Raw genomic sequence first — 24,898 nt, 5'->3', positions numbered from 1 at the left:
GCCATTGGCTGAGGGGGAGCTTTACTGTATGTGCGTATCCCAGCGTCCTCATCATTCGCCCTTCGTGTTCCGCTTTACATTAATGTATTAACTTTTATCCTTTATTCTTGTTTTCTTAAAATAATGCACAACTCTGATTTTATGTGTATTGTGTAATAATATAATTGTATCATGTATTTGTTACATGTTTTGATGCATTTATATGTATTACAAAAGATTTATGCCTGAATTTTGGGGGGCTTGGAACCGATTACGGCATTTACATGGAAAATGCGTCTCTACTTACAGAATTTTTAAGTTACGAAACTAATTCCAGAACCAATTTATTTCGCAAGTAGATGTACTGTACCTTAGATTACACATTAGACAATGCTAGACAAGCTAGACAATTAGACAAGCTTTTTCGGATGCAAATTATTTACTTTTGCTTTACAGTACTACGATTTTCAAATAGGAAAACAAAAAAGTGCAGGGTTTTCAATTGCAGGTATTATAATTTTTGAACCCATTCATATTTCACATATAGATAGTATCCAAATTTTCAATATACCTTTCACCTATTTCCCTTGGCCATGTAATGCAGCTCCAACTCCCTTCTATCACACATTTACTGTGCATGGACAAGAAAAAAATTGGTCTTGGTATGCTAATGATGCCAGAACCAGCAGAGCGGTGAAGTTAACAGGCCATCTATTTTTAAACTCTTAACTTCCATTAATGTAGGGCGGTTCGGTTGCCAGCAGCAGGAAGGCACGTTCTCTGCTCTTGTCATATTGGATGTTCTGTGGGTGGGTGTGTTTGTGTGGGATGCGCGTTGCTAATTGTATAAAAATAAAAGAAAAGAGAGCAAGGACCCTTGTTTGTGAGGCGACATAGCAGAGAAAAGGAGAAGGGTTGAAGATGGCTGACTGAAAATAGGAAGGCCTTGTTTCAGTTGATGATAAATATCCTGCACAAGCAGTATATTACACACTTTACAGATCAATAGAAGCATGAAAGAGGAATGGCTTCATTAGCACAATGAAATGTGCACCTCTGAGATTCTAGTACTGTATAGGGATTTACTGTGTTTTATACCATAAATCATAGCACACATTGTATTACAGTGCTCGTTGAAGCAGGAAATCACAACCTGTCTGGGATTGGAAAATCAATGTCGCGTAAAACAATAATCACTGAAAAAGTTTGACATTCAGTTTATGAATGTGATGGAATTTGATCTGATATCTTTACTTGATTTGTCCTGTGTGTGTTAAGTTAGTTGAAATCAGAAGCACTCGAAAAAATTTAAGTATACAGATATTATTTTATGTTGTTTTTTAATTTATTGCAGATCGATATTGTCTGATGTGACCAAGGAGTAACCTGCTGAGGGTGGTTGACAAACTTTGTTCATCAAATTTATGTAGACGTTAAATATTTGACCTGGCATTTTACAGATGCAAATGTTTGCTATGGGACTTTCTAGATTGAAACCTGGTTGTATTTTTGCGTGTTTAATAAGGGTGTAACGGGACATGTATTTGTATTGAACCGTTTCGGTACGTGGTGCTCGGTTCGGAACGGTGGCGTACCGAACGAGTTTCTGACGTAATGTAACCCTTACTTTTCGAGGCTGTGAGTCGATCGGGTTACAGTTTCTTTGTGTAGAATATATTTACTCCGTCTTCTCTACTATAATGAGGACCAACATAGTAGGACAGTATAACCCAGAAACCTCAACGGCGCGACAACGTGGCCGCCGCGAGAACGCAGTGAAACACGTTAAAGTCAATCAGCCAATGCACACCAGTCGCAGTGCGGCCGCGTGTTAGACTCGTCCCAGAAGCGGCTCAACACGACACACGCGAAAACAGCGGCAGAGTTTGTTATCTGACGCGAGACGCTATCCTCCTGCATCAATACTACTACCGGTAGCTAGGATCGGGCAGACCGGAAGTCACTCGTGTAAAAATATGGTGGAACCTGTCGATTTTCAAACTAATATGCAATCGTAACCCACTTTTTGAGTCCATCAGATCTCTTGAGTGGTAGATCAGTACACAGTTGACTTGTTTTTGTTGATTTACTGCTGTCTTCTCTGCTATAACAATAATCAATACGGCCCCGTGTTCAATACAAAACCATCGTACCACGACAAAACAAGTAGGAACTAATAATCACATAGGAACTAAAGTTATACAACATAAAATATACAATATGAATGAATACTCCATCACATTTGTAAAATATAAACACAAAATAAAATAAATAATAGCCTATTTAAATAATTTGAAATGAGCTAAAACACCTGTAATTAAATAATAAGAATCATACATAGATCCTGCTTACACAATTCAATTGATTAATTTCTGTGTTGCACTTTAACTTGAGAAAATCCACCAATAAAGCTTTTGAAAACCGTTCATAAGAAAAAAAATGATTCATTGAGGCATATCATTTGTAAAATACATGTTAAAATCGTTGTCATAGGGATTGCTTTTCTCTTTAGCACAGGACTTCTTTTTTCCTCTTTCTTTCAGAAAGAAAGCTAACCAATACGCGGGGTCTGAAAGGCAAATTGTTGTTGGATTATCTTTAACCCTTTAAGGTCTGGGCCTATTTTGTCTGATTTTGCATGCCTTTGAAGTTGCCTTTATATTTCAAAGAAAGAATTGTTTACAATGGCCTGGTTTGGTCCCTTTTTTTGTGACACCTTGAACTTCATGTCCAAACTGTTGTTTCCTTCACTGACCAATTATAAATCATCATTTTGGGCCCAAAAAGACCAAAAATTCCAAAATCGTTTTGTCAAAATGTTTAATATTGATGTCCAATTGACAACCAAACATGCGTAACGAACCGTTTTGAAACTTTGTTATATTTATTCAACATGTTAGGATGAAAATTCAACCCAAAAAATTTAGAATAAATAGTCTTATATTTGACAATTCAACATAAACAACAGGTATAGCCATAGGCGTTTTTTGCCTTTATACATGCTCTAGTCAAAACAGGTTATATACAGCAGACCAAACAGTGAAGAACAGTGAAAAAATATATACCATCTAACACAAAAAGTGTTTAGAGGCCATCTCTTTATGAGTTTAGGTATTGCGGCCCATCACCTGATGAAAACTATGTACACACAATCAAGCTTCTTGAACACACATTTATATACACAAATTGAGAAGACTGATTGTGGGGGGGGGGAAAAAAAAAATATATATATATATATAACATTGGGGAAAAAAGTATTTTCAAAAATATTTACAATAAACAAAAAATGTGCAGGCATGCCACTCCGAAAAGCAGTTTCGTCCTGGAATTAGACACAGGGCGACATCACACAGCCCACACTTCCATGGGGTGTCGGTCCTCTTTCCACCCTTCCATTTTCATTTCACTTTACTTTTATTGTCACTATAAATGTACATGAAAAAAGTCAGTATTTATGAAAATAATCAAGTATAAAATAAAAATATATACAGTAATAAATAATCATGGAAATCTATATGTATGACAATAGAAAGAATACCATAGCTGAATATGTGCTCCATCCGTAATCTTCATATAGAAAGAAGAACACCACAAATTATAAATTCCTGCCTGGGATACACACAGTGCACTTACGACTTTGAGCTGATATGCACATTATTATATACACAAACACACACTTATATTGCATCAAAATTAACTTTGTCTTGCAATATCAAAAGAAACTTTCAAAAGAAACTTTTTCAGCATAAAAAAAAAAAAGTGAGTTGGCTTACCTCTGCTCGTCGATGGCGTCACCCACGTGTTCAAATCCGTCACTATCTTCACTCGAGGACTCTTCCGAAGAAGACGATGACGACGAATTTGGACCATCCTCTTCCTCAAGTTGATCAAAAAGCGCTAAATTTAGTTTTCCGTTCATTCTCAAAGTCACACAAAGTCGCTGCTCGATCCAAACGGCCGTCGCTCGTCACCCCGCTGCTTCAGAACACTCCTCCCTCTCGTTCGGTGGAACCTCGCACGGCAGTTATATTTATTAAAAAAAAAGACGCATTTTGTGCTTCCACTGTGACTTCGAAAGGGTTCGTTTGATTTGTGTTTTTTTTCATGGAGCTTCCGTTTTGAAAAAGGACAAGAAATGATGGAAATATAGACATAAACAAATGATCCATGCAGCGTTTTAATGTTTTTTTGAGAGGACAATAAAACTATAAAACTTAAATGACAATATCTCACGTTTTAGTTGGTCGATTGACTTCAAATAATAACGAGAGTAAACCGCAACTTCCGCACTTTAAAACGAGACCAACCAACGGCATGTGGGTGACGTAATTAAAACGTGAGGGCGCTTCAAAGATGATGTGCGCTGAGGATGCGCCGGCGCGTCCTTCGACTCTCAAGGGTTAAATACCCGCTACTTTTTGAGCCGAATTCTAGGTTTGTATAGGCTAATGTTCCTATTGTTGAAAGCACAAAGGTGTGCAATAAACAACTAGCACATTTATATTTAGCATTTTGTTTTCTGACTGTACCAAAAATGAACTGAACCGTGACCTCAAAACCGAGGTACGTACCGAACTGAGATTTTTGTATACTATTACACCCCTAGTGTTTAATGATGCACATAATCCTAGTCTTTGAGCAATTGTCACATATATTAGTTTAGAAAAGCTGCATTTTTGCCTCAGTACTTCCTTTTATCGCTGCCGTCTCTCATAAACCTGTCATGCAGGATATCAGGGTGCCACATGTGAGCAGAAGGTGGATCCGTGTGTTTCTCGACCTTGCCACAACAATGGAACCTGCTACCCTCAGGGTCCCAGCCCTTTGGGTTTTGGTTGCAGCTGCATTTCAGGCTTCACCGGTCCTACGTGTGCCCAGTTGGTGGATTTCTGTGCTTTGAACCCGTGTGCCCACGGAGTATGTCGCAGTGCGGGCAACAGCTATAGGTGTCTTTGTGTGCCAGGTGAGATGTGCTCTTTGTCTTTTTGCAGTTCCAACGTTTTGGCATTTCCGATCTGACATCATTGGTCGATCAAACTAAAATGATCATTATTTATTTTTTTGCCTTTTCAATGAAATGCATGATCAACATGACACTTTTAACATCAGATCAGCAATGAATTAGATGAACAATGAAGTTAAAAGGGTAATAAAGCAAGGATGTAAAATCTTTGCTTTTCTGGTACTTTTTAATTAATTCTACAAATATGTTTCAGACATCGCATTTTACTGATTGAATTTAGATTGAATTCTTTTTCACCAAATGCAATATTAATCAAAGTATGGTAGATATATTCCTATTTATTCACATACAGTGGGGCAAATAAGTATTTAGTCAACCACTAATTGTGCAAGTTCTCCCACTTGAAAATATTAAAGAGGCCTGTAATTGTCAACGTGGGTAAACCTCAACCATCAGGGACAGAATGTGGGAAAAAAAAAACTGAAAATCACATTGTTTGATTTTTAAAGAATTTATTTGCAAATCATGGTGGAAAATAAGTATTTGGTCAATACCAAAACTTTATCTCAATGCTTTGTTATGTAACCTTTGTTGGCAATAACGGAGGCCAAACCTTTTCTGTAACTCTTCACAAGCTTTTGTTGCTGGTATTTTGGCCCATTCCTCCATGCAGATCTCCTCCAGAGCAGTGATGTTTTGGGGCTGTCATTGGGCAACGCAGACTTTCAACTCCCTCCACAGATTGTCTATGGGGTTGAGATCTGGAGACTGGCTAGGCCACTCCAGGACCTTGAAATGCTTCTTACGAAGCCACTCCTTTGTTACACTGGCTGTGTGTTTGGGATCATTGTCATGCTGAAAGACCCAGCCACGTCTCATCTTCAATGCCCTTGCTGATGGAAGGAGATTGTCACTCAAAATCTCTCGATACATGGCCCCATTCATTCTTTCCTTTACACAGATCAGTCGTCCTGGTCCCTTTGCAGAAAAACAGCCCCAAAGCATGATGTTTCCACCCCCATGCTTCGCAGTGGGTATGGTGTTCTTTGAAAACAATTCAGTATTCTTTCTCCTCCAAACACGAGAACCTGTGTTTCTACCAAAAAGTTCTATTTTGGGTTCATCTGACCATAACACATTCTCCCAGTCCTCTTCTGGATCATCCAAATGCTCTCTAGCGAACCGCAGACGGGCCTCGACGTGTGCTTTCTTCAGCAGGGGGACACGTCTGGCAGTGCAGGATTTGAGTCCCTGACGGCACATTGTGTTACTGATAGTAGCCTTTGTTACTGTGGTCCCAGCTCTCTGTAGGTCATTCACTAGGTCCCACCGTGTGGTGCTGGGATTTTTGTTCACCGTTCTTGTTATCATTTTGACGCCACGGGGTGAGATCTTGCATGGAGCCCCAGATCAAGGGAGATTATCAGTGGTCTTGTATGTCTTCCATTTTCTAATAATTGCTCCCACAGTTGATTTCTTTACTCCAAGCGTTTTACCTATTGCAGATTCAGTCTTCCCAGCCTGGTGCAGGTCTACAATTTTGTCTCTGGTGTCCTTGGACAGCTCTTTGGCCTTGTCCATAGTGGAGTTTGGACTGTGACTGATTGAGTTGTGGACAGGTCTCTTTTATACCGATAATGAGTTAAAACAGGTGCCATTAACACAGGTAATGAGTGGAGCCTCGTTAGACCTCGTTAAAAGAAGGTACACCTCTTTGACAACTAGAAATCTTGCTTGTTTGTAGGTGACCAAACTAATATTTTCAAGTAGGAGAACTTGCACAATTGGTGGTTGACTAAATACTTATTTGCCCCACTGTATGTACATATTTATTCATTGCACTTGGTTTATTCATTTTCATATAATTAATTATAACCGTAAATATTCATTCATTCATTGCTGTTCTGTTACTGTCTTTAGGCTTGTTCACTAAGTGGCTGTACTCGTTTCTGTAAACATTTGAACTCTCCGCCCCAAAGATATGATCAGGGGGACATTGGAATATATTGTTTACACTTTGTATTTTTCCACCGTGTATGATTCAACTTTAACATAGACTTCATAATGTATTGCTGCCTCACGCCTTCCCGAAGGGTGCCATCCCACACACTGCTTCATTTATTAGCAGTTGGTCAGATGCAGCGATCTAACGCCGGATTTAGGTTGAAAAAGTATGAAAGCTGCACTGCATACAAACAAAGGATTGTCTCAGGTGTAATTTATTCGAGGATTCAAAGTAATTATTTTATTTTTCGTACCATGCATGCATTTTGAAAACTAGTGAAAAAAATCAATAGGAGAAATTAGCAGCTGCAGCATTGGCATTATACTTTGCAATATTTACATAAAATAAATGCTAACTGCACGTTTTTTTGTTTGTTTTGTTTTTAACCAAGAATCGAGACTGTTTTATGCCGATATCTATAAAGACTTCAGGGATTTAAGCATTTATTCACAAGAATTTAATGGAAAAAACTTTTTGTTTACATATGGCGGCCACTAATGTTCTTACCGACTAACATCATAGGTCGCAATATTTACGTAAAATAAATGCTAACTGCACTTTTTTTTTTTTTTTTTTTTGCTTTTAACCAAGAATCGAGACTGTTTTATGTCCATGGCTATCAAGAATACAGGGATTTAAGAATTTATTAACAATAATTTTCAACGGAAAATACTCTTTGTCTGTGATATGGCGGCTGCTAATTTGCTTACTGACTAGCAGCATAGTTCACAATATTTACTGCTAATGTTCTTACCGACTAACATCATAGTTCGCAATATTTAAGTAAAATAGATGCTAACTGCACGTTTTTTTTGTTGCTTTTTTGCTTTTAACCATGTGAGGCTGTTTCACGTCCATATCAATAAAGAATTATGGGATTTAAGCATTTAATCACAAGAATATTTAACGGAAAAAGCTCTTTGTCTGTGTTTTTACTTGGTCAGCTTTGACGAAGTTAGGCTCCCTATGAATCGACCCGACAGCCCTGTGTCCTTTCAGCCATTTGCCTCACCTCAGTTCTCTGTTGCCCTGAGTTGTCTGGTTGTCAGCTTATATGTGTATATGCTGTGTATATTTCTCTTGGCTGGTTCAGGAGAATTGTGGCCATGCAATCAAACACTAGTCGACCATGATTGGTAAAACTGGTGATTTCGAATTAGCATGGTAGAAAGTGGACACACATGCAAATGTGCGCCCCCCCCCCCCCCCACCCACCACCTACACCCACGCACACATACTAAGCTACATGTTGTGCAAATTGTGTCTGTGATTGTGAGACAACTAATGGGGACTGATATGCGAAAGGATCCATCCTCCAGCTTCCTGTAATCCTTCAGAAAATGACATTCGGCCCTCAAGTCTCCCCAGTGACGGTAGAAAGTCCTAAAACGGCAATTGACATTTCACTGGCATTTCAGGAAACGATTCAAGAGGTCCCAACTGGGCTCCTCGTTAATTTTCTCTATGCCCGCTCCCCCCCCTCAAATATTCAGCATCATCATCTAGGGATTGTTTGCTTTTTGGGAACAAAAAGCAATTTTAAGAATTTTTGAGCCCTGACTTTAACCCCATCAACATTTTAGAAATGAACAAGAACTGAGATGATGAATGTTGTTTTGTATTTTGTGTCAAGGCTACCATGGCTTGTACTGTGAGGAGGAGTACAATGAGTGTTTGTCTGCACCCTGCCAGAATTATGCCACCTGCCGGGACCTCATCAATGCTTATGAGTGTGTCTGCACACCACAGTTTGAAGGTACGCCATTACGCATAATAACACATCATTTTCATCCATTAGAATTGTACTAAATCTTCATTTGTGTGTTTGCGAAGGTAGACACTGCGAAATTTACAAGGACCCCTGTCTGAAGATGCGCTGCCTCAATGGAGGTCACTGCGAGAGTGCAGGACTAAATGCTTCCTGTACCTGCCCGCCTGGATACACTGGTGAGTACTGTTTCTAGTTATTATTGTTAGCAAGCAATTTATGTCTGGTTAGAAGAATGTGGGAACAATAAATAGTAAATAAAACTAAATCATACTTTGGAACATTAAGACCGACCCTTTACAACAGGGGTCCCCAAACTATCCGGCGCGCCTCCACATTTGGTCCGGCCCCCTGAACAATTTTTTTCCCCCCAATAGTGTTATTTATTTCCTGGCTTTTTTCTGTGAAGAACCCAGAGAGGGTTATTTGGTTATTATCTATTTAATTAGTAGTGTTATTATTATATTATATTATATTATATTATATTATATTATATTATATTATATTATATTATATTATATTATATTATATTATATTATATTATATTATATTATATTTATATTATATTATATTATATTATATTATATTATATTATATTATATTATATTATATTATATTATATTATATTATATTATATTTAGGGCTGCAGCTATCGATTATTTCAGTAGTCGATTAATCGATGAACTAGTTTGTCGAATAATCGAGTAATCGGATAAGAAACATGAAAAATTAAAATACCTGAGCTGAGCCTCAAACGGTATAAAAAATAATTAAATAAGGATCTATGTTTAACAAAAGAAAAATTGGTTAACTTATGTAGCAGCCGCTAGCTTAAATGCTATAAAACGCTAACTTTTTTTTTTTTACAGTGCTCTTAACAAATGGTTCAGACACATATTCCCACAAAAAACTGCTAAATATACTGATAAACAAAAAAAAAAAATAGCTTATGTTGGTCTTATCATGGAGCAGCTGGATTCACCAATGTAAAATGAGGCAGACTAGAGGGTAGTGTATCCACTCAAATCAATAAAACTGAATGCAAACACTTTCAAAACAAACCATTACAACGCCACTATAATTAAACGAATACTCGAATCAACAAAATTTAATTCGAATCTTTTTTCCTAATCGAATACTCGAGTTAATCGATTAATCGTTACAACACTAATTATATTATATTATATTATATTATATTATATTATATTATATTATATTATATTATATTATATTATATTATATTATATTATCTTATCTTATCTTATCTTATCTTATCTTATCTTATCTTATCTTATCTTATATTATATTATTGGGCTTTCAAACGATTAAAATTTTTCATCTAGTTAATCACAGCTTAAAAATTAATTAATCGTAATTAATCACAAATTGTGCCATATTTTTCTGTAAATTATTGTAGGAATGGAAAGATAAGACACAAGACGGATATAAACATTCTACATACTGTACATAAGTACTGTATTTGTTTATTATAACAATGAATCAACAAGATGGCATTAACAATATTAACATTCTGTTAAAGCGATCCATGGATAGAAAGACTTGTAGTTCTTAAAAGATAAATGTTAGTACAAGTTATAGAAACTTTATATTAAAACCCCTCTTAATGTTTTCGTTTTAATAAAATTTGTAAAATTTTCAAACAAAAAATAAACTAGTAGCTCGCCATTGATGATGTCAATAATTACACAATGCTCATGGTGCTGAAACTCATAAAATCAGTCGCACCCAAGCGGTAGCAGAGGGTGACAAAACACCAAAAAACACAAGTAACAAATGGACATGACACTGTGCTGTCATTTTAATCTGTTTGAGCGGGGCATGTGCGTTAAATGCGTCAAATATTTTAACGTGATTAATTAAAAAAATTAATTACCGGACTACCGCCCGTTAACGCGATAATTTTGACAGCCCCATATTATATTATATTATATTATGTTATGTTATGTTGTTATGTTATGTTATGTTATTATTATTATTTTTATTTTATTTACTTACCCTCACAGGAAAAAGTTTGGGGACCCCTACTTTACAATTTTGTAATGTGTACATGTGTGAGTACTTCAACTGGTTGTTAGCGCATCTCGTCTATAAACACAGTAGGATAGAGAGATTCCATTTGCTTACGCAGACATTTTTCATGCGGCATTTTTTGTTCAAGCTATTGAGTCTTGGGCATGTGGTAACTATTTCATAGCTCTAAATAGTGATTTTGCGACCATAGATAAGCATTTTTTTATTCGTGATTGATACACTATGGATAGACGTATTGACATTTTATGTAATTAATCCCAAGACTAAATGTTTTTTTGAATTCTGAGATCTGAGAAGAAAGGTCTGTCAATAAATATATTGGGATTAACCCTTTCAGGGACAGTGGTCACTACAGTGGACAGTTACTCAAAATTTGGCACTTAAGACCTTGAACCCTTTATGGAGCAAATTTTTTGGGGGTAATTATTACTTATTTTTTGACACTTATGAACCTAACGTGACTGTTTTTGGCCATTTCAATTTTTTAAAATTTTATTTTATAAATTATTAGCCATTATTACATTTTGTAATTGTATTTTATTTTTAACAATTGTAAATAAATTTATCAATGACAATAATGTTAATAAAAACTAAGGAAATTAAAAACAGTATAAAAACAGAAATACACACTGGCTACAGCTCCAAGTCACACTCTAAAGTTGTTTTTTTAATGGTACGCATTGCATGCCATTGACGATGGTAGACGTCCAATTCATTTATTGAAACAATTCATTCATTTAAACTTGGAGGACTGGCCATGAATACTCATCTTTCAGTGCCATTGACGGTGATAGGCAATCCATTTTAACCTTGTTTATTCGCACCTCCCTGTCAAAAGGGATTTGACATCTAGGGCTGTCAATGGCAGCCAATGAGTTAAATGTGTGGCCTATAAGTATTAAAAAATAAATTATAATTTTTACATGAAAGTGTTAAAGTAATACAAAAACTGTTCCTAAGCATTCTTACAATCACCAAGTGAAGAAAGGAATGGAGCTATCGCAATTCCATGCCCCCATATAAAACTTGGCCAGCCCAAGCCTGTCGAATTCTCTCAGTGACAGTGACTGAGTGAAAAAACGATGTATGGTTAATGACGGGAGTTCAAATTTCTGAATTTGCAAAACCACAGCGAGTAATAGACCTCTTTTTCACACACAAAAATAAAAAATAAAATAAATGAAATTTGTCTAGAAGCAGACAGAGATTGTTGCACTATGCAGTGGTGTGCCCATGGTATTAAACTTTACAGAGAGGAGTCCATTATTATAATTGAGGCGAAATGCTACCACTCACAACTTAAAAACGAGAAACATTAGCTACTTAGTAACATTATGTCATGTGTTGTGTCAGATTTTTCTCCCAAATCTTTTGTGGCGATGAATAAGCAGTCTTTGAAATTCAGTTGGATTCTTCATCAATATGACGTAAATAAAAGCTCAACGTTGAGAAAGCGGCTTAGCAGTAGTTTTACAACTGCCTCAGCATCAACGACGAGTTCAGCAATGCCATCGACTCCATCCGCCACGCCAGGCCAGTCTTTGAAGTTTATAACTGTGCCGCGTAGAAATAAAAAAAAAAAAAAAGAGAAAGCAGCATGCATTTGAGTCGCGCCACATGCTAGGTGTGTGTGTGAGGAGAACTTTCCTTCATGTGCGTCCGTGACCAAACGTAAGTACATCTTCCTTTATTTTATAGAAAGTTTGTGGTGTTCACTTTGGACTTTCAGTGCTGGGGTCTTGACAGCTTAGATTTGTTATATTTCATTCTATTTGTGTAGTGACAGGCGAGTAAGCAAGTAGGCAGTCAAATGTTTGCAAACTAACGTTAGTAGTTTTTTTTTTTTTTTTTTTTTTTTTACAAATCGAACATCAACTTAACCTTTGAGCAAGCAGTCCTTGGGTGACTGGCATGACATTTGGTTGGTTACGTGGTTGTCGACAGAGCCTTATCAATAGCTTGCATTTGGCAAGCCTTCTTCTAGGCTTTGAAAAAGGCACTCAAATAATTCCTTTCGCCAATCTTTCAGGGTGCCCAGTGTCGGAATTGCAGGTACCCACGCACAGCGAAAACTGTTGGGTTTTTGCTATTTTAAAGAGAGAAAAAAGATGTTTTAAGTCATGACCACACAGAAATTGCAATGCAACTCTACGGCTCGGTGTCCGACTTTTTTAATTTGGGTGTTGGGTTTTGTGATAGAGCCATTCCTCAGTTTGGTGCAAATGTATGTGTTTCCCATGCTCACAATGCCAGTTTCATTAATAAAATTGGTAATCAAAAGATGGACATATTCTTGTAAAAATCCATCCAGGCGAGCGGTGTGAAGTTGACATCAACGAGTGTGAGAGCAACCCTTGTCATCATGGGGGCACCTGTATTGACCAATTGAATGGCTACACCTGTCACTGTCACCCTGGTTGGGTGGGACCTGGCTGTGAGATCCGTAAGTCAGCCCGTGTAAAAATAATGTTCATGTATTGTGTTTTTAAAAACAGATAAGAGTTAACTTTGTTACTGTGTGTTCTAGACCTGCAGTGGAAGCCGCCACACTCAGAAGAAACTCTGACCAACATGCCCCGCCACTCTCTTTACATCATCATAGGAGCTTTGTGTGTGGCCTTTGTCCTCATGCTCATCATTCTCATCGTGGGTATTTGTCGCATCAGCCGCATTGAATACCAGGGCTCCTCACGCCACGCTTACCAGGAGTTTTACAACTGCCGCAGCATCGACAGCGAGTTCAGCAATGCCATCGCCTCCATCCGCCACGCCAGGCCAGTCTTTGAAGTTTAAAAGTGTGCCGTGTAGACTAAAACCAGATCACTTTTCATAGGTCTCACAGAGACCTTTCACATCCTTTTGTGCTCATTAGAGGTGGGTAGAGTAGCCCAAAACTTTACTCAAGTAAGAGTAACATTGCTTCAAAATGATATTACTCAAGTAAAAATAGTCATCCAAAAAATGTACTCAAGTACAAGTAAAAAAGTATTTTCTGAAAAGAATACTCAAGTTACGAGTAACATTGTGGGTAACTGCGTACATTGTTTGATTTTTTTCTCAGCACAGTTATCTTTATGAACTGTTATTATTATGTGGTGTTATAAAATTGCTAGGGCTGTCAAATGATTCAAAAATTAATTAATCGTAATTAATCGCATTTCAAACCATCTATAAAATATGCCATATTTTTCTGTAAATTATTGTTGGAATGGAAAGATAAGACACAAGACGGATATATACATTCAACATACTGTACATAAGTACTGTTTTTGTTTATTATAATAATAAATCAACAAGATGGCATTAACATTATTAACATTCTGTTAAAGCGATCCATGGATAGAAAGACTTGTTCTTAAAGGATAAATGTTAGTACAAGCTCTAGAGATTTTATATTAAAACCCTTCTTAATGTTTTCGTTTTAATAAAATTAGGAAAATTTTCAATCAAAAAATAAACTAGTAACTCGCCGTTGTCGATGTCAATAATTACACAATGCTCATGGTGCTGAAACCCATAAAATCAGTGGTAACACTTTATAATAACTATCCCTTTTACTAGTTAAGAGATTATTAGTAAACTGTTGATAAATGATTTATTGTTGATTTGTGAAATATTTGTTAACAGTTTGTTAAGCATTTACAGGGTGTTCCAATATGGTTGACCCCATTCTAAATGCCCATGCTAGTTGATGGATCTTAATAAAACTATTTACACTTTATGTTGAGGGTCAAAAGTTTTATTGGTTAAATATACAAAGAAAAGTACAAATATTTGTTGGTTCTATGGCAGATTTTCATAAATGTGCTACATGAGCGCTGCTTGCAAAATGCCTTATCAAAAGCCTTTTCTTTTGTAGTAAACGGCATTTGTTAACCTGAAAAGATAGAAATGCCAAACGTTACACACAAAAACTTGAAACGTTTCTACACAAACTGTGTTTCAGGTTAAGAACACCCTGTAAATGCCTAACAAACTGTTAATGAATACTTCACAAATCAACAATATCAACAGTTTACTAATGATCTATTAACTAGTAAAACAGATAGTTTTCAAAAAGTGTTACCAAATCAGTCGCACCCAAGCGCCAGCAAAGGGCGACAAAACACCAAAAAACACAAGTAACAAGTGGACATGACACTGTGCTGTCATTTTAATCTGTTTGAGCGGGGCGTGTGCGTTAAATGTGTCAAATAGTTTAATGTGATTAATTAAAAAAAATAATTACCGCCCGTTAACGGGACAATTTTGACAGCCCTAAAAATTGCATAACCACATTAAGCCAAACAAATAAATTTAAAAAACAATGAATTCTGGTGAGAGAAAAAAAATCTACAGAAATTAAGCATAATTCGTCCAAAGCGCATGAATGCCCTCTAGTGGAGAAAACATTTCCTGTTCTGTAACTGAAAGGATCACATCTTTGGTTTTCCGTGGTCAAATAAAAACTGAGAGGGATTAAAATCCGCGCTTTCGAGTTACCCAAGGGTAAAACTAACCTGTCTCACGACGGTCTAAACCCAGCTCACGTTCCCTATTAGTGGGTGAACAATCCAACGCTTGGTGAATTCTGCTCCTCAATGATAGCAAGAGCCGACATCGAAGGATCAAAAAGCAATGTCGCTATGAACGGTTGGCTGCCACAAGCCAGTTATCCCTGTGGTAACCTTTCTGACACCTCCTGCTTAAAACCCAAAAAGTCAGAAGGATCGTGAGGCCCCACTTTCACGGTCTGTACTCATACTGAAAATCAAGATCAAGTGAGCTTTTGCCCTTATGCTCCACGGCAAGTTTCTGTCCTCCCTGATCTCGCCTTAGGACACTTGTGTTACCGTTTGACAGGTGTACCGCCCCAGATATCAATCAATCGATCAAATCAATCAAATAAATCGATCAAATACTCGTTGTTTTAAAAACGCCACATGATTAAACAGGCTGGCGTGATCATAGAATGGCAAGCTTGATTGCACGCAAGATTAGTATAATTGAGTCATGTGATTATAGTTACGACGCCTAATTGGTAAAACTGGTTGAGCCACTGTTGGCGTCTATGGCAAAAAAAAAAAAAAAAAAAAAAAAATGGAAATCTATTACAGTGGTACCTCTACTTATGAATGTCTCTACAGACAGCATTTTCAGGTGACAAAATGCCCTTAACAGGGAAATATTGCCTCTTGTTGCGAAAGAAATTTCAGGAAACAAAACTCTTATTTTATGTTTATTGTGCAATAATCTAATTGTAAAATGTATTTGTTACATGTTTTTATGCTTTATAAAAGATTTATGTCTTAATTTGGGGACACTTGGAAAGGATTAGGGCATTCACATGGAAAACGTGTCTCTACTTACGGAGTTTTCAGTTCTCGAAACTACTTCCAGAAATAATCAATTTCCTAAAAAGAGGGACTACTGTATGTAGAATAAAGAGGAAAAATGTAACGACTAGTGTAGCCCAAATTAGCGGAGTAAGAGTAATGTTTCTTCTTCACATATTTACTCAAGTAAAAGTATAGCTTAATAAAACTACTCTTAGAAGTACATTTTCTCAAAAAGTTACAAAGTCAATGTGATGGAGTTAATACCCACCTCTGGTGCTTATATCACATAAATCCCAGCATAAACTGGCACCATTGTCTGAAATATTTTTCATCATTATTTATTTATTTATTTATTTATTTATTTTTTCAGATTTGGCAAGAAATCTCGGCCTGCCATGTATGATGCCACTCCTATCTGCTATGAAGACTACAGTCCGGATGACAAACCTTTGGTCACTCTCATCAAAACGAAGGATTTGTAAAACATTGTTTCACCCATGCACACATACACACAGGATTATATAGGGAAAGTTATTCTGAATGTAAAATGTGAGAAACAAAACTCCCAAAATACATAATCTATAGAATTTGATACATCTTTTTTTCCCAGTCAACATTCATGCTAAGGCTTTTTTGTAGCATAAGAGCAGCACTGACACAGTCTACCGATGAGGGCCAACAGCACCAGGTACTACATCTACAAAATAGAGACGTCTGCATAGAGCTAACTGTTAGTTTTCAGGGCCTACAAACCTGAACACAGTCCGCCAGGTTATTGCAGGAAATGATATAACTGCACATTCTAAATATTTTTATATCTAAAATAAATTCTGCAGCAGGTTGCCTTACTTCATGCATGGTTAGATTTGATGTTCATCTCTGTAATCCTTGGAGGTACAGTGCTTTCATCGTTTGCTATTTTCCTTGCAGATGTATTACTCTGTAAATATTGTGCCAAATATCCTTCACTAGTTGGTGGACAAATACATACATGTGTTTGAATATTGGTCATAGAGGATTTAAGGAAGATTTTGGTTTCTTTTAGTAGTACCTGTTGTCTTTGTTGTTTTTAAATGCAACTTTCTGATTGGTATTATAATTGTCAATAATGTGCACTTGCTAGAGTCATGCTGTGTGTACTTTAGTGAACTGTAGGATAGACAGTTGGTGTGATTGTAACTGCAGTTTATTCAATTAAATCTGTTTCTGTTAGAGGACTTAAACATACACTGAGTAATGATCATACTGAATGTTTTTCCCCATGCTGAAATGACCTGTAGATGCGGATAAAACCCTTATTACTTACAGCATATTACCTATGTTGAATATTATAAAGATTAGGATGAACCGTATCCATAAAGTCTAAATGTCTTGAGTCACCTGTCACATGCTAACACAAGTTATATCATTCACTAAGACTCTTTTCAAATAAACTAAATGGTTAAATATTCTAATGTGTAAGAAGAAATCTACTGATTAATGTAATTAGTCTAAAGCACTTTCAATGTTGGACTGAATGTTTTTCTGCTGTCCGAGGGTCAAACACACCAGACTCAACAGTTGGCTGTGGGAAAGACCTTTTATGGAGTGTTAGTAATGTGAACAGTCTGAGTGACCTCAGACTTTATCCAGATGTTCCCTGTGTAAACAGCTCTCAACACAGCCAGACTACAACTATAGACACATCAGATACAGTACATCACCTACTAACTATTGTGTTTACGCACAAATGTTATTGTCGGTTTGGACCTTTGCTTAAAAGTTGGTCACTTAAGGTTGTGCATTTCAAGAAGAGTCAAATATCTTTTTTGTACATTTTCTATATCCACAAACTGTATAAAATTGTAAAATGCAATATCTAGGCTTAAATTTGAACTGTATTACAGTGATCCCTCACTTATCGCAGTATATACAGTATATCAATACAGTAAGTGTATAAAACCCTATAAACGCATGCTATCATTAGAACATTAAATACGGTAATATTTTGAAACATGTAAGTAAAAAAATTGATTATATAGATACATAAAGTAATGTATAAATAATATACGTACTGTACATTCATTCTTTCACTCTCTCATACTTGTCTAATTGTACTGCACATACGTAACGTAGATCTAAATGAAGTATACATAAATATGTTTTTAGAACTTTTTTTTAATATAACAAGATACAACAAAATTAAAAAGTAGCGAGGGATCACCGTATTCTCATTTTTAGAAACATGTATTGTTACCAGAAAAAAAACATTGCAAGCAAACCTAGATTTCTTCCTAATAACCATTTTTTCTTTGCTTTCAACCAATATCAGATATCGATTCACCTCTTGACCACTAACTCCGGTAGCCCACTATTTAGCAAGATTATTTGGCAGTTCTCTCCGAAGACCTCTGAAACAACAGCAAATAATTCTAGCAAATATTTTTGTGTATGCATGAATTTTGAATTTATTTCAAGCATACCTGAAATATTTTTCATTCGGCAAGTACAGATTCAACTCATTTATTGGCTGCCGTTGACGACGACAGATGTCCAGTCCATTTAAACGGGAGAGCGGCAGTGAAAGATCACTACCACAGAATTGTAGAACGTGCAGATATCCCCTTTAAAATGTAAAAGTATAAAGGTGTTAGGAAAAATAAAATCAAGTAAATATACCCGGGAAAAAAAAAAAAAAAAAAATCAACATTATTTTGTTCCGTGTGTTAACTGATTAAAGGTATGACATTTAAAAAAAAATAATAATAAATTAAATAATAATAAAAAGAACATATACATTTTAACATGTAAAAATAATAGAGAAATTTTACCCAGAGACTTCAAGGGGAAAAAATCATGTATTCTCATCAGTTCATTATTATTATTTTTTTTTCTTCTTAATTTCTAATTAGTGAGGTAGAGGATTAGTACAGAAGAGGATTAGGGACATTGAAGGAAAAAAACTGGCCAAGATTCTGACTTTAAATTCAGAATTCTGACTTTATTCACAGAATTTTGACTTAAATAAAGTACAGAACAAATTAAGTCCGAATTCTCTGAATAAAGTCAAGTCTGAATTCTGACTTTCAAGGTAGAATTCTCACTTGAAAATTCTGAGAATAAGGTCAGAATTCTGACTAAATTCTGACTTTATTCTCAGAATTCTCTGCAAATAAAGTCAGAATTCTCTGAATAAAGTCAAGTCTGAATTCTGACTTTCAACTAAGAATTTTGGGAATAAGGTCAGAATTTAAAGTCAGAATTCTGAGAATAAAGTCAGAATTTTGACTTTTTCTGACTTTATTTTCAGAATTTTTCTTCTTCTGTGGCCCTAATCCTCTGCCGTAAATTAGTTTTATTGATTTCAGTGTAAAATCTATTTCTGACTGGAAAAATGCAAATAGGATGTTTCTTTTTAAACTTTTGTTTGTGAATAAAAAACTTAGCATAAGAAGTAACTATGATCTCCGGGGTGAGTGAAGTAACAAATATTGTCTTAAATTCAAATTATAGGGGCCAGTAGAATTATGTGGGAAAAATGGTGTGATGAACGGCAAACCGTTTATGTGGATCTCAATGACAGACTCAGAACTCAGAAATAGGGAAGAAGTTTGTAAATAAAAAGTACAAAAAATGAAACAAAGTCCAATGGAAAATGGAGTACAAAAAAACAATATGAACGAAGTAGGAAACAACTGGAGGAAACTTTGGAGAGCATGAAGATGAGGGCCCACCCAGCGGTAAGCAAGGCAATCGTCCCACAAAGCTGAAACACACAGGCGTCCTTAATACATTGCGCTCCTAATGCGTCACAAAGACAGTGTACTCCTTAACGCGTCAAAAAGAAGAACTGAAAATACAAACGTCATAAAGAACAACTGAGAACAAAACCATGACTGAAGGTTTCAAAAGCAGTCCAAAATTGTTTGGTTTTACACATTCAAAAACTAAGTGCATTATTGTAACCATGTCATTTCCACTGAAAGAGCACACATCATTAATATCAAGAAATTTAGCAACAGAATGATTGGTTCGGTATATTTTATGTAACATATTTAAATGTAGTCTAGGTCTACTACCTTTGCTTTATTAGAAATATAGTATTTCAAGGGCGTAGGTTGGGTCTCAACATTGGTAGGGACGATATAAATGCATAACCTGCATGTACACTTTGCTCGGGATGGGACATTAATAAGACCAAACAGATTGGGTGAACGGGGGTCAGGGCTACATTTCTCACAAATATGAACCTACTTAATTAATATGCTAAATCAGGGGTGCTTATTACGTCGATCACGATCAACCAGTCGATTGCAACGCTAGTGTGAGTAGCTTGCGGCACCCCCCTCATTTTTTTTTTATGTTTTATTTTTTATGTACATAACTAATTATGATTTTGTTGTGTGTATGTTGTGTGAGCAACATATTAGGTTATGCAGCACCCGTCTCTAAGCAGTTTCTTGCTCACGTTTTTCTGGCTCTGTAGTTTCCAGCAGAGTTCACTACATTTCTCACAGTTTAATTAACGTTAAAAGTAGAAAACGCAAACACAAGGACACTTCTAAGCAGTTTTGCAAGTTAGGAAGTTCTCAGTTTAATGTTATGCTAACTCTGATGCAGGTCGGACTTTCAGTAGTAAAATTAGTGGTGTGTTTCCCACCTCCACAACATTGGCGTCTTTTTAAATTACTTACAGTGGCTGCTGCTGGCCGGGAAAAAAAAACAAAAACTTATAATATCCCTCGTTTTCGAAGGGGGAGGAGACGGCGGCATGTTGTCGACATGTATTTCTTTCGGGGCTGTCTGAGTATGCGTGTGTGTGTCGGTGGTGGGTCAAGTAATCAGCCAATCAAACGTGCGTTAGAGGGGGGGGAAATGGCCCAGCAGATTCAGCAAGGGAAAAGGGGTAAATGTAGGTTTGAACATAATGAAAATAAATCACTTAATAATGGTAGGGTCAATCCTATCCTTACAACATATGGAAAGACAATCTAAATTACCTGTATAACTAAACTCATTATAAAATGCATATAAGGTAGCTTAAAGGTTGGTGGGGACAATTTGAGCATCCTGAAAAGTTGGTAGTGTTATGTCCCTACGATCCCTTTGCAAACTTACGCCCTTGTAGTATTTGTATGGTAACAACCAAGCTTTCAAGCTTTTCTTCAGTTTATACATTCAGTTTGAGATTTCCAAAAATCTTGCCTATTGAGACAATTCTGTTATTTCTACTTAGTATCGGATGTATATGCTTGAGCGAAAGAATGGGCCAGAACGGTCAGGAATGCAGTTCCGGTGTAAGATTCAGGGCCAGAATGCAGTTCTGGTATAAGATACATGGTGCTTTGATTCTGAAAATATGACAGCTACTGTCAAAACGCTATGTAAAAAAAAATGCTCAGCTGCCACACATGCATTTCAGCTCCAAGAAGAAAACAATCTACCAATATCAGATTTACATACACAAGTGGCAACAACAAGCATAATAAAGTGCTTGTTTAGCGTAATCCGTCTCCACCAATATTTATTATTGATTTTATTCCACAGACGGCATGGAGGTTTCCCCAGCTGCTGCAGTTACAGTGGGGCAAATAAGTATTCAGTCAACAACTAATTGTGTAAATTCTCCCACTTGAAAATATTAGAGAGGTCTGTAATTGTCAACATGGGTAAACCTCAACCATGAGGGACAGAATGTGGGGGGAAAAAAACAGAAAATCACATTGTTTGATTTTTAAAGAATTTATTTGCAAATCATGGTGAAAAATAAGTATTTGGTCAATACCAAAAGTTCATCTCAATAGTTTGTTATGTACCCTTTGTTGGCAATAATGGAGGCCAAACATTTTCTGTAACTCTTCACAAGCTTTTCACACACTGTTGCTGGTATTTTGGCCCATTCCTCCATGCAGATCTCCTCTAGAGCAGTGATGTTTTGGGGCTGTTGTTGGGCAACACGGACTTTCAACTCCCTCCACAGATTTTCTATGGGGTTGAGATCTGGAGCCAGGGGTTGAGATCTGGACCACTCCTTTGTTGCCCTGTCTGTGTGTTTGGGATCATTGTCATGCTGAAAGACCCAGCCACGTCTCATCTTCAATGCCCTTGCTGATGGAAGGAGATTTTCACTCAAAATCTCTCGATACATGGCCCCATTCATTCTTTCCTTTACACAGATCAGTTGTCCTGTTCCCTTTGCAGAAAAACAGCCCCAAAGCATGATGTTTCCACCACCATGTTTCACAGTGGGTATGGTGTTCTTCGGATGCAATTCAGTATTCTTTCTCCTCCAAACACGAGAACCTGTGTTTCTACCAAAAAGTTCTATTTTGGTTTCATCTGACCATAACACATTCTCCCAGTCCTCTTCTGGATCATCCAAATGCTCCCCAGCGTACCGCAGACGGGCCTGGACATGTACTGGCTTCAGCAGGGGGACACGTCTGGCAGTGCAGGATTTGAGTCCCTGGCTGCGCATTGTGTTACTGATAGTAGCCTTTGTTACTGTGGTCCCGGCTCTCTGTAGGTCATTCACTAGGTCCCCCCTTGTGGTTCTGGGATTTTTGCTCACCGTTCTTGTTATCATTTCGACGCCACGGGGTGAGATCTTGCATGGAGCCCCAGATCGAGGGAGATTATCAGTGGTCTTGTATGTCTTCCATTTTCTAATAATTTCTCCCACAGTTGATTTCTTTACACCAAGCGTTTTACCTATTGCAGTCTTCCCAGCCTGGTGCAAGTCTACAATTTTCTCTCTGGTGTCCTTCGACAGCTCTTTGGTCTTGTCCATAGTGGAGATTGGAGTGTGATATAGTGTGGTTGTGGATAGGTGTCTTTTATACCGATAATGAGTTAAAACAGGTGCCATTAATACAGGTAATGAGTGGAGCCTTGTTAGACCTTGTTAGAAGAAGTTAGACCTCTTTGACAGCCAGAAATCTTGCTTGTTTGTAGGTGACCAAAGACTCATTTTCCACTTTAATTTGGAAATAAATTCTTCAAAAATCAAATAATTTGATTTTCAGTTTTTTTTCCACATTCTGTCTCTCATGGTTGAGGTTTACCCATGTTGACAATTACAGGCCTCTCTAATCTTTTCAAGTAGGAGAACTTGCACAATTGGTGGTTGACTAAATACTTATTTTTCCCACTGCATCTGAGTCTGACGATCATGAGTCACGTCAATGTGCGAATGCAAGCAGCAGAGCAAAACGCCTGGACTCATTTATCCGTTCAATCAGCAGAGATGGTTAGCTCTGATTAGTTCAAATGTGCATGTTTTCTGGAATAGCAAAAAAAAAAAAAAAAAAAAAAAAAAAAAAAAAAAGGATGAAATCTTTAAGAGCAACATGAAGAGTTGAGGAGGCTTATTTGTCATATTTAGTTTTATTTGCTCTGATGGGGAGGTTCAGAACATCTTAGCTGTCAATGTGCACTTTGGACTTACATTTGTTAATTTATGTTAGGCTACTTGTTCATTTCCTTATGATTGAAAAAAGTCAATGTTTGCACGATCTTTAAAATATATTCCATTTCACTGTGCATAATATAAGTCATTTGTACTTATTTTTCTGAATGTATGTTACTTATATCTTTATTATTTAAAAAGAACAATGTTTACATTAACTTCAATTTGAATATACATCCTAAGTTCTTAAGTCGTTAAAATTGAGATTTGGCATTTAGTATGTGAGGAAATAAGGGAAAATACAAATTAGGAGATGGAGGTTGGGGTTATTGCTGTTTTTGTTAACTTTTATTTGGCAAATCCTTGAAAAAATACAATTTTGAATGTAAAATAAATAAAATTTGTGGCGCCTTAGATACCTTCACGTCAGGGAGTTCCGGCAAGAAATTCTAGCCACTTTCACCCCTGTGTATACATTTATAAAGGTATGACTAATACATTGTTTAGTACCATACCGATTCCGTCTGACAACAATGAGTAGACGAGCGGCGAGCTCCACCTGCTGGGGAAATACGTAAGTGTCGCCAGGCGGAGCAACACATCGTTGGTCGCCGACTGGTCCAGGCTGTAGAAGGGCAGAGGCGAACGGCGACAGCGAACAGATGTGAACCGGACTACGACCAGAGAACAAGCTGTCGTCAAGACGGAGAGGCTTTCATACTGCGAATATGTGGCAACCAGCGTCGGAGCGACTGCAGGTAGGACACGACGGACGGTGAGGCGTTTACTGTCGACAAGGAGCCATGAAAAAAACGATTATGCCGTCTTTTTTACGTTGGCTGATTTTTCTGGTTTCTTTTGATGCACTTGGACTTCATACAGATGTTTTAAATGTCTCAATGGGCGAAGGAATTTTGTCAACTATATGTTTTAAAGCCAGTCCTAAATGAGAAAAAAATGATTCTCTCGTTCTCCCCTCCTGCGTCTTTGTATTTGGTGATACGTTTACGTGCAGCTACGCCAAGTGTGCACCTTCCTCTCTTTACCCGCGACGAGCTACACTGAGAGCTATATTTCCACCTCAGATGCAAACATTTCACTAAAGTTTAAACTCGTCACATTGGTCCATAAATCCCCCCCACCCTCATGAACGTCAACCTCCTGTGTGCAAACACGGGCCTTCTACTCCCCTCGAACGCTAGGATGTTGGGTTTGTTTTTCTGTTCCTGTTCGAAATGTGAGCGAGGTCGCATGTTTAGAAACGCAAAAATGCTCGTAGTTTGATGTGCGGGGGCCTTTCTTTTCTTCGAGTCTCCTGCAGACATAATGCTCTCCAGATGTGGGCCTGTGGACTGCATGGCTGCCAAGTGAACTTGCACAATCCTCTCCTCTGCCCAGACGTCAAGTAGACAGAATGACGAACTAT

The 24,898-nt window shown here is 37.1% G+C and overlaps 2 protein-coding genes across 2 annotated transcripts in view; both read left to right on the top strand.

The window, feature by feature from the left end:
- Positions 1-21,670, top strand: part of dner (delta/notch-like EGF repeat containing) — a 91,738-nt gene extending 70,068 nt beyond the window's left edge. The window contains exons 9-14 of the mRNA XM_057839914.1: positions 4,709-4,942; positions 8,581-8,703; positions 8,781-8,894; positions 13,079-13,210; positions 13,295-13,541; positions 16,456-21,670. Coding sequence (XP_057695897.1) covers positions 4,709-4,942; positions 8,581-8,703; positions 8,781-8,894; positions 13,079-13,210; positions 13,295-13,541; positions 16,456-16,567 — 962 coding nt within the window. The 3' untranslated portion in view covers positions 16,568-21,670. The remainder of the gene's footprint in view (positions 1-4,708; positions 4,943-8,580; positions 8,704-8,780; positions 8,895-13,078; positions 13,211-13,294; positions 13,542-16,455) is intronic.
- A 145-nt stretch (positions 21,671-21,815) lies between these two features.
- pid1 (phosphotyrosine interaction domain containing 1) overlaps positions 21,816-24,898 on the top strand; it is a 70,726-nt gene continuing 67,643 nt past the window's right edge. Inside the window, exon 1 of the mRNA XM_057839915.1 lies at positions 21,816-24,230. Within this exon, the coding sequence (XP_057695898.1) occupies positions 24,201-24,230 (30 nt within the window). The 5' untranslated portion in view covers positions 21,816-24,200. The remainder of the gene's footprint in view (positions 24,231-24,898) is intronic.

Source organism: Corythoichthys intestinalis, chromosome 6 (genome assembly GCF_030265065.1).
Source record: "Corythoichthys intestinalis isolate RoL2023-P3 chromosome 6, ASM3026506v1, whole genome shotgun sequence".
In the NCBI taxonomy this organism is placed as follows: domain Eukaryota; kingdom Metazoa; phylum Chordata; class Actinopteri; order Syngnathiformes; family Syngnathidae; genus Corythoichthys; species Corythoichthys intestinalis.
This window is presented reverse-complemented; position numbering and strand designations above follow the sequence as displayed.